The following is a 15,199-nucleotide window of genomic DNA, read 5'->3' as shown; positions in this document are numbered from 1 at the left end:
GAATATTTCATTCTTTTTATGATTGAGTAATATTTCATGATGTGTGTGTCTGTGTCTTTGTCTGTGTGTGTATCTCACATCTTCTTTATCCATTCATATACTGATGGGCAGTTAGGTTGCTTTCATATATTGGCTGTTGTAAATAATGCTGCAATGAACATAGAGGGTGAATGTATCTTTTCGAATTTGTATTTTCATTTTCTTTGGATAAATACCCAAGAGTGAAATTGCTGGATCATATGGTTGGTTTTTTTCCCTAAATTTTTTGAGGAGTCTCTATACTGTTTTCCATAGTGGCTGCACCAGTTTACATTCCCACTAATAGTGCATGAAGTGTTCCCTTTTGTCCACACTGTGTAATCTTCGATTTGTGATTGCTCAGCAAAATGTTAAAAAAAAAAATTTTTTTTTTTTGCTTTGTTGTTAATTGGGAAGAGTGTAAAGGATGTCTGCTCTGCATAATGCCAGTCACAGAAGTCTTACTCAGCCTTCCACAATATGGATGTACTATAATTTTTTAATTGCTTCTTTACTAAAGGATTTAATTTTTTGTTTTGCTCAAAAATTATGAAGTAAACATTTTTATTTTTGCTTGTGGATCTTTGTGCACACGTGCAACTAGTTTTCATCACCAGTGGAATAAGGCAAAGCAGCAAGATAGGATCATTCTAGTTTTAGCGTTTTCTGTGCTACTTAATTTGTGGATTCCCTAAATGCCAATAGAATGTATTTTCACACATCTTCTAAAAATTCCCCACTCAAACAAAATGGATTATCATAAGCATATTGTTGTCTCTGAATTGTGTATGTCCAGGTTACCATACTTTGGAAGTGTAAACAAAAGACAGCATTGCTACTGATCCGAGATTGTGTTTTGGCAGGTAAACAGTATTTCTGATAAATGCTGAATCCTTAGAAAGTGGAAATTATATAGCACCCTGCAGGACAACTCAGAACACAGCTTCTGATGTTTCTTAAAGAAAACCAAAAGCCATCATAAAAAGTATGTTTTTCAGCTGGCATAAATTATAAATAAATGAGGAAATGAAACGGCAGGCTACATATCTTTGATAGTTGACTGTGCAGGGCCACATGGCATTGATTTCCAATGTAGAGGCCTTTACAAAGCAGTGACTCTAATGTAGATTGTATAATACTGAGTATTATAAGCATGTTCTTGGCATATTATTTGTTATATGAAAATAATTTTTCTCCATGATTGGTTTGTTTTTCCTTTGTGGCACATTCTGGACTGCAGAATCCTTTATCTACCATCTGTCCTTCCATAAACTATCAGTCAGGCTATTTGTGAGATTTTCTGCTTTGAGAAATAGTGTATATAGTATTTATTATATATGCTCATTACTCATACATTACCATGATACATCCTTTTTCTTCAAAATAGCATCTGATAATTCAGTGTCTTTTTAACACTAGATAAAGCTGTTTTCTGGAGACTTTTCCCAGAAATCCAAATGTTTCTGGGGGTTCTTTCTAATCTCTGTACAGTGTATCTTTGGCACTTTTTAAATTGAGGACTAAACCAAATTTTCCATAAATTTTTTGTTTGAATTTTGACTGTGTAATTATTCTTTGAGGTAGACATTTGAATTTACTCAATACTCATCTTTGTTTCAAACTTTCAAGGCTGAGATGTACTCAGGCTTAGAGTAGGTTGGCCAGCTTTGGTGACATCTCTCTCTGGCCTTTGAAGTTGGCACAGTCTACCTCAGGGGTGTGTGGCCATGGAAAAACATGTTTTTGTTGTTGAGTGTTCTTGCTTTCTAGTAATTTTATTTTCTGCTCAAGGGATTTAGTATCTGTTCAGATACTTTATTTTTAAAGGCCACATAAGTAATGACTTGACCTCTAATCTTAGCTTTGAAAATTTCCCAGACACTAATAAAGATAATGCCCGAATGACCTATTATTTGAGAATACTACTTACTGGCCAGCAATCAGTGCTATTTAAAAATGTATATTTTACTCTGAAAATTATTTCCCGTGGCCAAAACACATTGTTAGTAAAATTCTGCATGTATTGAGATAATTTGGTGACTCTTCAGCTTGGATTTTTAATACTTTTTATATGGTGTCACTGAGAATTATTACAGTTCAAAACAACTCTTCTCAAAATACTACACTAAATAATTAGTTTTGAGAAAAATAGTCTGTAAACTGTAGTCTTAAATCAGAAATAGCATCTGTCTCTTGGACTAAAAATAAGAATATTTTGGACCAAAGGGTTATGTAGTAATCCTTGTTTTGCAATAATATGGTCTGTCTTTGCAGTAAATGTATGAATAAGATTTTTACAAAGGATCAGGTTACTACTAAAGACCAGGATCATCAGTTAAATTATCTAGACTTTCCACATCAGGACACATGCTTAATTGTGGAGTGGTAAGAGAAGTTCACCCGACTGTATTACATGTATGCCAAGGTGTATTCATGAAGAGGAGAGAAAAAACAAGTTTCTTCCTAGGTGTCTGGGCAAAGTTAGAGTTGCCCTGTTTGTTTTGCTTTTACTTGTTTTATAGCTATAATAGCAGACTCTTTTGGTAGGAACCTACCTAGACACAGTGTTGTTTTTGTGAGGTTGGTAGAGGAAACTCTGTATTGCTACCTTGATAGGTTTTCTTGTTTGGCTTTTTGTTAAGAAATGGTGTTTAGTTTCTGGCTAAACCTTTAAGTTATGTGCAAAGAGAGGAAACAGTCTGCTTAATTAATTGTAATTTTTAATTGAAAACTATTATTGCCCAGGTGGACAATCTTGAAAGAGATTTGAGTAATTGAGGTTTTCCCTTGCTTCCAGTGGAAGAGAAATATTTCAGATCACTTGCTTTAGGCTATAAAATAGTTTGCTCTTCCTTTCTGTACAGCAAGAATTATGAACATAAAGTCACAAAACAGATTCAGTGTTAATTTTGAAAGCTTCCCCATAGTCACACCCTTATCATCTGTAAATAACGTGCCTGAATGTAAAATGGAAAAGTTGAAAACTTCCACTTGTGCATTTTGAGCTTTTAAGAGGTATTATACACTCTGGAAATAATAATAAAAGATACTGGGCTTTATACAGTGCTTTTTGTGTGAGGAAATCATATAAACACTAATGCATTGATCCAGCACAGTACTTGATTGTGACTTTAAAAGGTCATGAGTTACTGCTGTTACAAAAAGAAAAAAATTAAAAGATTGGAGGGGGAGCTGTAATTTACAAATATTGTTTGAAAAATATCTAGATATAAGTTGATGTAGATACTGAAAAATTAAAGTTTTGGGGAATTTTTGTTAACTTTTCTCTTAGCCTATAATAGATTTTTATCCCTTTATGTTTTTTTTTTTTTTTTCCTTTTCCTTTTGTCAACAAATCTACTTGGATTCCCTTCTTAGAAAAGAAGGCAGAATTTACTTTTAAGTTTTTATTCCTTCTTAGCCAAGAAGGCTTAAACCTGTGGTAGTTTCCTGAGTTTGTCTTATTTAATGTAATAACGCATTTTATTTGTTCTGAACTGGGAGGTCATCCTTTTTGTTTTCTTAGTTTAATATTTGTGGCATGTAGCTGTTGGTTTTGATGAATATAGTGATTATGTGGCTTAATCTTCAATTTTTTCATGTTTTGTAGGTTTATTCTTCAGTCCAAGGAAGCAATTCACAGTCAGCTGCTGGAGAAACAGAAAATAGCAGAAGAAAAAATTAAAGAATTGGAAGTAAGTTTTGAGTGAATATTGATAGTAGTGGTCAACTTTTAGATAAAAAGTAATTATCTTATTGTGTCATATTAAACGAAAATGTGTGCCTGCCAAAGTCATGTCACAGTGTTTTCATTTTTTCTAATTATGTTGGAGCTATGACTATTAACTATCTGAGCTGTAACTAACTAACTAACTATCTGAAGGATGGTGCTCCAGTGAGAAACACAGATTTTTTTTAGCTAGAAAAAATGATGATAGGTAAGGGTAAGTTAGTACATCTTTGGAAAATTGGAGTTTATTCTTATAATTTCTTTATACATTAAACTCTTTAAAATTGTTGAAATATTCTTCTTGGGGTATGGTGAATGATCTATCCTGTATATAGTAAAAGTTGGACTGGACAGAAAACTGGTTATTGTTTCTTTGGGACCAAGATTTCCTGAGATGGGGGTGGATATAATGACTTCATAGGTCACTTTATCTAATTTCTTTGAGTGCTATTTGAGGCAGTCGTTCAGAATCTGACTCAGTCCTCTGCAGAATTGGTCAGACACCCCCTGTAGCCTCCTGGGGATTTCTCAGGGGCACTGACTTGGCATGGCCTGGGCAAGCATGTAGTGTCTTAGGTTACTTAGGCTTATTTTTAGTTGACTACCAATGAGAATTTAAACACACTTGATAATGGATTTATAGCTAGAAAGATGTATTGTAAAACAAAGCAAATAAGCAAATAAACAAAAAAAAGAGAAAAAACTGTTATCTTGTAGTAACCAGATTATTATGTCCTATTTTATCATTTTTGCCAGCTTAACTATTCTAGACTGAGTTTTCTAAACAAAAATATCTTAAAAAACTCTGAAACCATGTCATGTAGACAATAAGAAATGTGTTTTTGCAGCTGTTGGTAAATGTATCTAAAATTGTCCTGATGAATATAAGTAGCAAGATGCAAAGTAATGTATAAATAATTATCGTTTTATGAAAACAAACAAAAGCGAAGATCTGTATATGAACATTGATAATGATATAAATTAGTAAATTAACACTGATTACCCTAAGGAAATTAGATAGGACATGGGGATGAAATTGTTTTTGTCTTATAATCTCCGTTACAGATACATTGTAAAAAAATGTGTTAAGTTATATAATTTTAAAAATTATCAAGGTAAAATTGCCACTAATGATGATTTTAGCATGCTATTCAGTTTTAATGAGTGTTAGGAAATTCATTTTCCAAATATTTCCTTTCATGGAGTCTTTCAAATGCTGGTAAGAGTATCCTGGTTATCTGTCAGATAATAGAAGTAGATTAGCTAACCTCTTGGTGGGTATTTGAAATGCTAATAACAGCTACGAAAAACTAGCTGAGTTAAACTCTAGCCTCTACTGTAGGAAGTTATATTGCTTTTTTTGTTTTTAATCTTTCATTTTACATGATATTTATATTACAAAAGCAAAGTAAGTATACTATAAAAAAGAAAAAGTCAAACAAAAAAATAAAATGATTAAATGAAAATATGACTTTCCCCTCTTCACTGCGTACCTTCAAGTGCCATCTTTATGTTTGGTGTGTATCATTCCAAACTTTATTTTATGAACATGTTTATATATGCGTATACACACTGTTTTTTAAATAAAGAGAAATTATGCTGTATATACTGTTTTTCATCACTTGACAATTTATCTTTCCACTTTAGTAACATGAAGGTAGTTTATATTCAGTTTCTTGTTTTCCATTTCTCCTACTATTTTGGTTTCCTTATTACCTCAATATTCAGTTAACACATGATGCCTGCTCTGCATTTAGTATACTTTCCAATACTGCCCTAACCTGTATTTTTAATAGTATCGTCTGCTACACATACTCTTCTCTTCCCTGAAACAATCCTATACTTTCCACTGCCGTGCCTTTATAATTTTACTTCAGCCTGAAATGTATGCATATGCACACATACATTGTTAATTGTAGTGTTCAGATCTTCTGTGTTTCTCACTGATTTTTTTCCTCCTTATTCAGTTAATTGTTGAGAGAGATGTGTCAAAACTACTTCTGTGATGGTATTTATCAATTTCTCGTTAGTCTTTCAGTTTAGTGGGCAGTGGTATTTAGAGACTACTGTCTGGGTCCTGTAAATGCTCACTGTTACTGGATGCATAGTTGAGAGGATATGTTTCTTTTTGCTTTATATGTTTAGGAATTTCTCAGCTCTTTTAAAGATAGCATTCTACTGACTTCTGGCTTTCATTGTTGCTGTTGAGAAGTTACCTGTCAGTCTAATTGCTGTTCCTTTGTCTTTTCTCTGTGGCTACTTTTAATGTTCTCTCGTCTTTCATGCTGTAGTTTCTCTGGGATATGTTTAGGTGAGGATTTAGTCTTTTTGTTTTTTTCTTAATCCTGCTTAGATTAGTTGGTTTCCCTGAATTTGAGGATTATTGACTTTCATCAATTCTGGAAGATTTGTATTGTCTCTGAATGTTACTTCTTCCCTGTTTCTTTATTAAGTGTTACTTCCCTCTGGAATATTTTCCCCCCACCTTTAAACCAGCTGCTCCCACTATCTGCAGTAGCATCTTTACTGGTTTTTTTCCATCTCCAGCTTTCTCTCTTCTAATCCATTTAACATATTTCAGCTAGAATGACCTTTCTAAAATGTTTAATCTGGTCTGTGTGTAAACCCCATCATTGTTCAAGCTCTTTAACATACCTTTAGGGCTCTTTATGAAATGACTCCTGTTTGTTTCTCTCATGTCCCTCATATCCTCTTCCTTCTCTTAAATGCTGTGTGCTCTAGACACGCAGAAATATTCTGTTTTTAGAACTTGCTGTGTTTTCTTTGTTTCTATTAGATCTTAGCAAAAGTAGTTCCCTCCTCCTGGGAACTTCCTCCTCCTGCTCTTACTAGCTCTGGTTTTTTTTTGTTGTTGTTGTTTTTGTTTTTTAAAAGTTTATTTATTTGTTTATTCATTCATTCATTTTTTAAATTTTTTAATTCAAAAAGAAAAATGTTTTAGTTATCCACAAATTCAGTCACGAATTGAATATCAAATTTGTATACTATTGTAGCAGTATTTATGTAGTTTCTTTATATGTGTGTGTGTGTGTGTGTATGTATGTATTTATTTATTTACTGAAGTATAGTCAGTTTACAGTGTTGTGTCTAGCTCTGTTAATACTTAAAATCTTAGTTTAGGACTACTTCTCCTGAGAAGCATTTCCTGATTCCTGAGTGTTAAATTGGGTGCTTTCCCCTTGTTCTCTCTAATGATTCTATTGATTTCGTAACACACTGTGAGGATTTGGGCTTGTAAATTATCATCAGTTGAAGTAATTACAAATATGGTTTCCTATTACTTGGGAAGCTTGATGCAGATTCAGAGCTCTAAATCGTTTTTCCCAGGATCTCCCAGTTATGACTCTGCCTTTCAAATATAGTCTTTTTTTCTGGGCCTTAGTATTTCTTGCCAGTCTAGACTGTTTCCTCTTAATCCTGTTTAATTATCATTAGCATTATTAATTTCTACCCTCAGATACCTTACAGTTAAATTGGAGAGGCACAATTTATGCTTAACTCTGAAGACAAAGATGAGGCTATTCCATTTAGCACATTTTCATCTCTGAAGAAGTAAGGTTGTGTTTGCTTTGGTTCCATAGGTCCAGTTTCTGACTAAAGCTGTTAACTTGACCCCACTGTGTATGCCTCTTCACCCCCATCAACAGTCTTTATAAATGACACTATGGATAAACCATTTCCATGACATAACATGGGTGCTGGTCTAATTCAGGTTCTCTGATCTGAGAGACCATCTTCGTTAGTATTTTCTAGGCTCCCTTTTATCCACCTCTATTCTTATTGTTTCTTTATGTTTGCTCTCTCCAGATTTTTTCCCCCAGTCTTTATTTATGAGTGCAAAGCTTACCTGGAATATATTTAGCTTTTGGTAACTCTAGTGTGCTGTACCTACATTGTCAGCCCACCTGGTATCTCACCTACTGGCCTTTTCCTCTTTTGGAGCAGAGGTCAGGGTATGATAATCCTGCCCTCATGTCCTCTTGAGAGAGTGTTACATTGCTTCCTATAAGGGTGAAGACTTGTACTGTTGTTAACCTTGGGAAGATTGTCTTACTGGCTTTATCTTCTTAAAATTCCAAATTTACATTTTAATACCCCTATGTTGGATTCCTCAGACTATAACTACTTTACTGGGGTTGATTAGGAAGTGTTTTCATAACAGACTCACAATGTTGATTAGGAAGTGTTTTCATAAAAGACTCACATTTCCAAACAATGTGTTCATGTTATGTGGATTTTTATTTTTCCTTTCTAAAGATGATTGATCTGATTCTGAGGGAATGTCATTTCATCTCAATGGTAATTAGTAGAACAATGATGCTGATCCTATTCAAATCAAGAGAAAATATAAAATAATGTCTTTAGTATGATAGAGTAACCGTGTTATGTTACTTATGTCACTGAGGAAATTCTCTATTTTTTAAAAATACTGATAACAAATAAAGAAGATGGCTGAGTGTATAATACATAATACACTATATATTGTTAGTAGAAAAGAATAAAAGCATAATTTTTAGAAATGACAGTTTTATTGGTATTTGGAATTATGACTGAGCCTTTGTCTTTGTAAAAATAATTTTTTTTTTGAAATATACAGCATTGCTACAAAAAGTGTAATTTTTTTTGAGAAAACTCAGTTTTAGTTAAAGTTGAGTTAAAACCTTATAGAGTAAAGAGATATAAGTATCTTCTAAAGAGTAAAAATATATCCTATATTTTTGCTGACCTTTTTGGAGGTAGAAAAAAAATAATTACTTGTGAACTTCTTTTGTAGTTGCAAAATCTTTGATTCATCATTCAGATGAGCTGGAACTCAATTTCTGACCTTTTTTGCCTTATGAATGTGAACTATTTGGAATCCTTGAGATAACTGTAAACTTTTAGTGTTGTATTTGAACATATTTTGACCACTTTTATGTTCTCTCTTGAACAGTTACTACTTCAGGCTCATCCGTCTTCAGTCTAAAGTCCCTATTATATTTTAGGCACATGCATATCCTGGTTGACCATTTTCCTTCCCCTCTACCTCTGACGTGTTTACTACCCCTTCCACCACCCTGGTTAGCTCAGCAGTGACACAATAAAAATAAGAATAGGAAACCAGGACATTCTGGCCTGCATAATGCCACTTCTGACGCAGAATGTTACAGTCCCAGGGTTGTGAAATAGCTCTCTAGCCCATGCTATAAGTAAAATCTAAGAAACTGTAAAAGTCCTGACTCTTCCACAAAAGTGGCTATTTTGGTTAGACAGTACTTCCTGAAACAAGTAGAAAGACTAGTGGCAAGAGAAGTGAATAGGAGGTGCCTGTGACACTATAGTTGGCTGAGTTCTGAGACTGTGATGAGAACATGTTTTGGAGGAGTTCCCATGATTGAGGAGATTTTACTCTGCCTGTTGAGGATCATTTTTTCCATAGCATGGGTGGTGACTGGTAGGCACTTGGATGGAAGTCCAGTTTTTGCCCCAAATATTTCACTTTTGGTCTGGTACCTTTGTGCATTTGATGGGACCACCCCCTCTTTGGAGGTGATGTCAAGTTGACAGTATATGATAGGCACTGATTCTTATCAGTGTTTTCAATGGAGAAGTGAGAGCAAAGCCAGTGACAGAATGATTTTTATATATTAAACAAGAATTACACCCGTGTTCATCTGCTTGTATATAACTCAAAGTAGACTCCATTTAAAAAATTAGTCATTTGTTTTGTAGTGAAATAATAGGATTTACAGAAATATATAATAAAATACATATAGTTTAATCAATAATTATAAAACATTCACCTGTAACAATCATCTAGGTCAAGGAATAAAATAATGGCAGGATACCAGAACACAGCCCCCCACTTCGTTTTTCCCTCATATTCTTGCCTGCTTCTCAATCCCAGGTAATCCTAACTTTGGGGATAAGTATTTCATTTAAAAAAAAATACAATTGTACTTTACCTATGTATGTATCCTTCAAAACAGTTTTTCAACTTTATATGAACAAAATCTGTCTCCATATTTTTTACTTTGCTTCTTTTCCTCAACATTATGTTTGTGAAGTACATCCATGTCGTTACTTGAGATTGTGACTTACTCATTTTCATTGCTATATCGTATTTCATTGTATGGTTATATCACAATAATTTATCTTTCCAAACAGTTAACTTTTACCCTTAAAAAGTCAAGATATTCTCATAGAGTGTCTTCATAGTTTATCTCTTAGCTTCTTGCTGAGGGGAACTATTTTTCAGAGACATCTCCCATTCCAATTCAGGATAGTTTGCATCCTGCAGAGAAGTATAAAATCTCTCTACTCTAAAAATTAGCTTGATGATTTCCCACCTTCAGCAGCAGCTGGATAACTAGGCACTTCTGAGTGTCTTTAAGAAGATTTAAAAAAAAATAATTGCAAGTTTAGTGCATTATTCTTTTTTTCTATGTTGTTTTGACTTGAGGCGTGTTGGGTGAAGTTTCTTTTATTGTTCCTTACATTGGGATTTCAGATGTGAATACTCTTTATAGAATTCTTTGGCATTCTCAACATTTGTAAAAATGATGTTTGTTTCAAAATAGTTCTTGTTATTTAATACTTAAGTCTGAAAGAGCCCGATGGTTGGAAGGCTAGAGTTATAGTGAACTATGTATATTCTTTATGTTCTGGTGTTTTAGGGCTTATTGTAGCTGTGTGATCCTTCTCTGTGGCTTTCAGAAAAGAATAGGCATGAGTCTGAAAAAGCCCATATATGCTCTTTTTCTGGTTGAGTATTCTTTATTGGCTGTTATCAATATTATCAATGTCTTGGTCAGTGTATATGTGTTATGATCCAATTGCTAATATTTGCCCAAATGTGAACTATATGATATATTTCATTTCCTCAGTGGAAATATTTTAGGTCTGGTGAGAACTTAGATATAAACAGTTCAAATAGATTTGCCCTTTTAATTAACTAATTTGTCTGTGAAATACATGTTACAGGTATTTTACAGACACACTCCTTTGATACAATCTGCTCACTGCTTGTGTGTCTTCATTTTATGATTAAGATTTAAAAAAGGATTTGCATTCCAGTTAGTCCAAAATTCAGCTTTTTGCATCTTGATTCAGCTGTTTTCTTCGAGGATGCATTTCTAGGATGCCCTGATTCCCCTCTTGTGAACACTTGTCTATAACCACACCAGACTATCCATTTGAATGCTACAGGAAGTTGTTGACCTCAGCCTTCACTGCTGTGTACTTTATATAGTCTCTACTTTTCTGTTTGTGTCCTTAGCCACCACCCTCCCATGCCTGAGAGTTTCTCCAGTCACTTTTAGGCTGCTTAGTGAATTATTTCTTTTGAAGAGTTTGAGTTTTCTTTCATGTTATTGCATGCCTCTGCTCTTGTAACCAGATGGTAAGGTGAAGTTAATCAGTATACTTTTCTTTACCCTAGATTCTTACTCTGACCAGTCTTTATGTTGCAAGTGTCCTCTAACCTGAAGTAACAGATACTGGCCAGAGGAAATGAGCTGTTGGCCACACCTGTATTAATGATCACACCGTGTATGTCAGCTCAAAAGAACAAGATTCCAAGTGATATTCGAACTATAAATAGAGATCTCCAAGTCTACCAGATTTATAGCAGAGCATTCATTATCCTAAATTCATAATTTAAGTACCTTGTATTAGGAGTTCTGGATTCTGGCCCTTGCTGTGCTCTAAACCTCAGTGTCCTCTCTGTTAGATTAGAAAATATCTAGAGTCATGTCTATTAAGTTTATCATTACAACCTTGGTCTTCTTCTAAATTGCCGCTTTAGGAGCAAAAATGCCCCCTTAAAAGATGGAAGGAGGCAAAACAAAAAACCAGTTTCCTTTCAGATCATTACCTTAATTTAAAAAGTTAATTGAAATCCTATTTTGGCAGCTAAAACTAGTTGTCTGCCTACACCTTTGCCAGCTAAAATGTAATATGAGGTGATAGCATCTCCTTTGATATATTTGATATGTTGCTTAAATTACTGAAATCACAGATATGTGTGTGATGGCTTAAAGGTAGTTTATTAGACATCACCTGTTTTAGAGAAACTGTTGGATAGAGCTGTGTAATAGCTTATAAACTCCATGCACATAAAATAACATACCCAGGAAGACATCATTTTATCATTTGTTGTGCTTTATCCTATACTGTCTTATAAAATACATGCTACTTAGAATAGTGGCAAAAAGTGTTCAGAAGATGTTGATAAATTATCAAACTTTTTGAATGTACATGGACATTTTTATAAGTGGTATCTCACTAAATTTTATGAAGTGTTTTTGTGAATTTTAATTAATCTGCTGCTGCAGATAGTTATACTACTTAGGACTTTACCATTTTTGTTTTACCATTATACTCCTTTTTCAAAGACTTTTTACGCATAGTGTCTATGAGAGATGCTGTCTTGCTACGAATGACTAGAGTATTTTCTCCAACCTCACTTTGTCTTGCTTTCAAATAAATCTTTCACCTGCCACCATTATAATAAAAATATTTCAATTCCATCACTATTCACGAAGCCATTCTTTGTGTACACAAATTATCTTGTGAGGGAATTTTTCCAAAATGGGCACAGATTCATTGTACTCTTAACTTTTGTGTAAAACAATTTAGTTCATTTTATTCTGCTTTTGTTTTTAAGAAAACACATGAGGGTGGAACAATACTCCAGGTCAGGAAGCATTATCAGTTTCCACTGATGTTTTATATGTGCTCTGTTTTCATATGAGACTCTAAAAGCTCAAACTCTGTGTGATGCTATAAAGACATGGAAAATGATTCTTTCTTAGGGTTGGAGGAAGTGATGACTAGTGTTTTTTTGCTGGTAGTATCTGATAATCCCCCTCCCTTTAGCTATTCTAGGCATGTTTAGTTGTCAGGCGTTGTCGGACTAAATTGCTAAAAATAACAAATAAGGGGGAGGCTGTTCTAGGGCCAACTTTTGCCACTGTCTGCAATCTATTTAATTTAGTTCCTAAGGAGAAAGGGCAAAAGGAACATGGTACCATTCTCATTGAATGGATTTTTTGTTTAAAGTGCTGACAAAAACATTGTTTGAGCTCTCTCTTTTCCCAAACCCCATAGGGCTCATGTACCCACATCCACTTAGAGTGGAGAGCCAGAGCTGGGGGCTCAAAGAGCATGATTTGATCAGTAGTTGTACTAGAGATTAACCAGGCGAATTGTGGTCTTTTGCTCATCCTTCGTGTGGCTTTTGACAGTGGAAATATGCAGTTAGCCTTTGAGAGAGGGTGAGATAGAGAAGATGGTGGTTAGAAATGGGGGAGTTACTGTGAGAATAAAAAAATCTATTTAGTATTAGACAATGTAGGCTTTGAATGCTTATTACTTTCAGGCCTTTCTTACTTTTAGGCATTTCTTAAGTCACCAACTTACCTTACTCCCTAATTTAATGAGATATATAATCATTTTAACTGAACTAAAGGGTCTCACATACATAATTTAGAACACAGTCTTCATCACTACTTATGCTGTATAGATGGTGAAGTCTTGTGATACATGTGGAATGACATATAGCAGCACTTTAAGTCTTTACAAGTATCTCAAGACAAATGTCATTTGTGGTTGAGTTTAATCAGCTCTAGAAAGCTGTAAAGAAAAACATCACTTTATGCTCAGAGCCTGGACTTTGGGGTTCAAATTCAAAGCTTTCATTAAAGCAGACTCTGTCTGTCATCTTCTCTGTTTAGAGAAGGTATGAGAGGTGGTAATGGAAAACATAAGAGGAAGAAGGAGCTTCTGGTACTATAGTTGAAGCCTTAAAATGAATCAGGTTTTGAACTGAATTGTAAATATCAATTGCCTTAATTTTTAAGCATTGATGCTTTCAGTATCAGAGGCTGAATTTTCCACTTACAACTGATTTTTCCTTTTCCTTCCTTTGGGAGGACTAACAGTTCTAAGATTCAAGACATAAGGCTTTGGCCAGTAGTAACTGTTAGGTAGGCCAGAAGAAGTGTATGTATATTTTTTAAAAAAGCATGTTTGCTGGGTATCTTGATTATGGAGTGTACTTTGGGGATTATACAGTGTACTTTGGGGATAATGAGTAATCATGGAGGCTTTTTGTTCTTTCAGTCTTATACATTAAGGAACCTGCAGTCTATTGTACTTACCATGTGCCATGCACTTTTTTAGGCAAAGAAGATATAATTAGCAAAGGCCCTGATGGAGCTTATATTCTGGAGAATTGGAGCGGAGGGAAAATGATAATAAACAATATAGTTGATACATGCTAAAAAGAAAACACAGGGTAAAGAGACAGAGAACGGTGGGAGTATATAAGCTGTTTTATATAGTGTTGACAGGGAAAGTTTCTCTGATAAAGTGGTATTTGAGCAGAGAGGCCTGAAGGGAATGAGGGAGCAAGCTATGTATACAACTGGAAGAAAAGGGTTCCAAGAAGTGGAAACAGGAAGTATAAAAACTCAGAAGTGGGGAAAAAAAAAAAAAAACACCTCTCAGAGGTGAGAGCATAATTGATGAGCTGGGAGAACAGCAAGGAGGCCAGTTCAGCTGGTGCTGAGTCAGCATGAATAGTAGGCAATGAAATCAGAAGGTATCAGTGAATAGATTATATAGGGTATTAAGGACTTTAGGATTAGGGGTCTTGGATTATGCTCTGAAGTTGGGGGTTTGGGGAGGGTTTTGAATAAGAAGAATGACATGATCTGATTTACATTTTGAAAGGACCAGTCTGGCTGCTGTGTTGAGGATAGATTGGAGGGCAGGGGTGGAAGCAAGACCTTTAGGAGTCTGTAGCATTATATCTGGACTTGGATCAGGTTGGTGACAGTGGAAGTGAAGTGGTCAGAATCCAGATATATTCAAAGGTGGAGGCAAGACAATTGGGTGTAGGGATGAAAGAAAGGACTCAGATTTTTGGACCTGTTACAAAGGAATCATACCTCCTTCCTCCCAAATATGTCACTCGTTCACCTGTTGGAGAAATCAGGAATGGGTTCATGAGATAGGAGGCATTTCATTTGGGCCTTGAAGATTAGTTAGAATTTTGCTACTTATGTTTGGGGCAGAGGAGAGAGCATTTCAAATAAAAGAAATAGCGTGGACAAAAGTCTGAAAGTAGAGTGGTGGAATGGAGGGTTAGAGTGAGAAATGAGGCTGGAAAGGCCTAAGGGAAAGGAGCTAAGGATAAAATGAATGAGATCAGCTTTGTTTTACTCACTTTATTCTGGGCAAGTAGTTATTCCCAGTGCAGTGCTGTTCATTCAGTATGGTTTCCACACAGCATTCCATGTGTAATGGACTCCACAGAGATTTCACATGTTTATGGGAACATATGCACTATTGATAATTCATAGATCAGTGTCTCCTAGTCAGTTTTCAAGTTTCAAAAGTATTTTGTAAAGCAAATTGTAAGTTTGGTTTGGGCCTTGTTAACCT

At 34.7% G+C, this 15,199-nt stretch overlaps 1 protein-coding gene across 1 annotated transcript in view; it reads left to right on the top strand.

Moving 5' to 3' along the window:
* The window catches only part of PFDN1 (prefoldin subunit 1), a 65,403-nt gene that overhangs the window by 28,108 nt on the left and 22,096 nt on the right, over nucleotides 1-15,199 (top strand). Inside the window, exon 3 of the mRNA XM_014553061.2 lies at nucleotides 3,629-3,713. Within this exon, the coding sequence (XP_014408547.2) occupies nucleotides 3,629-3,713 (85 nt within the window). The remainder of the gene's footprint in view (nucleotides 1-3,628; nucleotides 3,714-15,199) is intronic.

This window comes from Camelus ferus, chromosome 3 (assembly GCF_009834535.1).
Source record: "Camelus ferus isolate YT-003-E chromosome 3, BCGSAC_Cfer_1.0, whole genome shotgun sequence".
In the NCBI taxonomy this organism is placed as follows: Eukaryota; Metazoa; Chordata; class Mammalia; order Artiodactyla; family Camelidae; genus Camelus; species Camelus ferus.
Note: the sequence above shows the minus strand (reverse complement) of the source record. Positions and strands in the feature narration are given on the sequence as shown.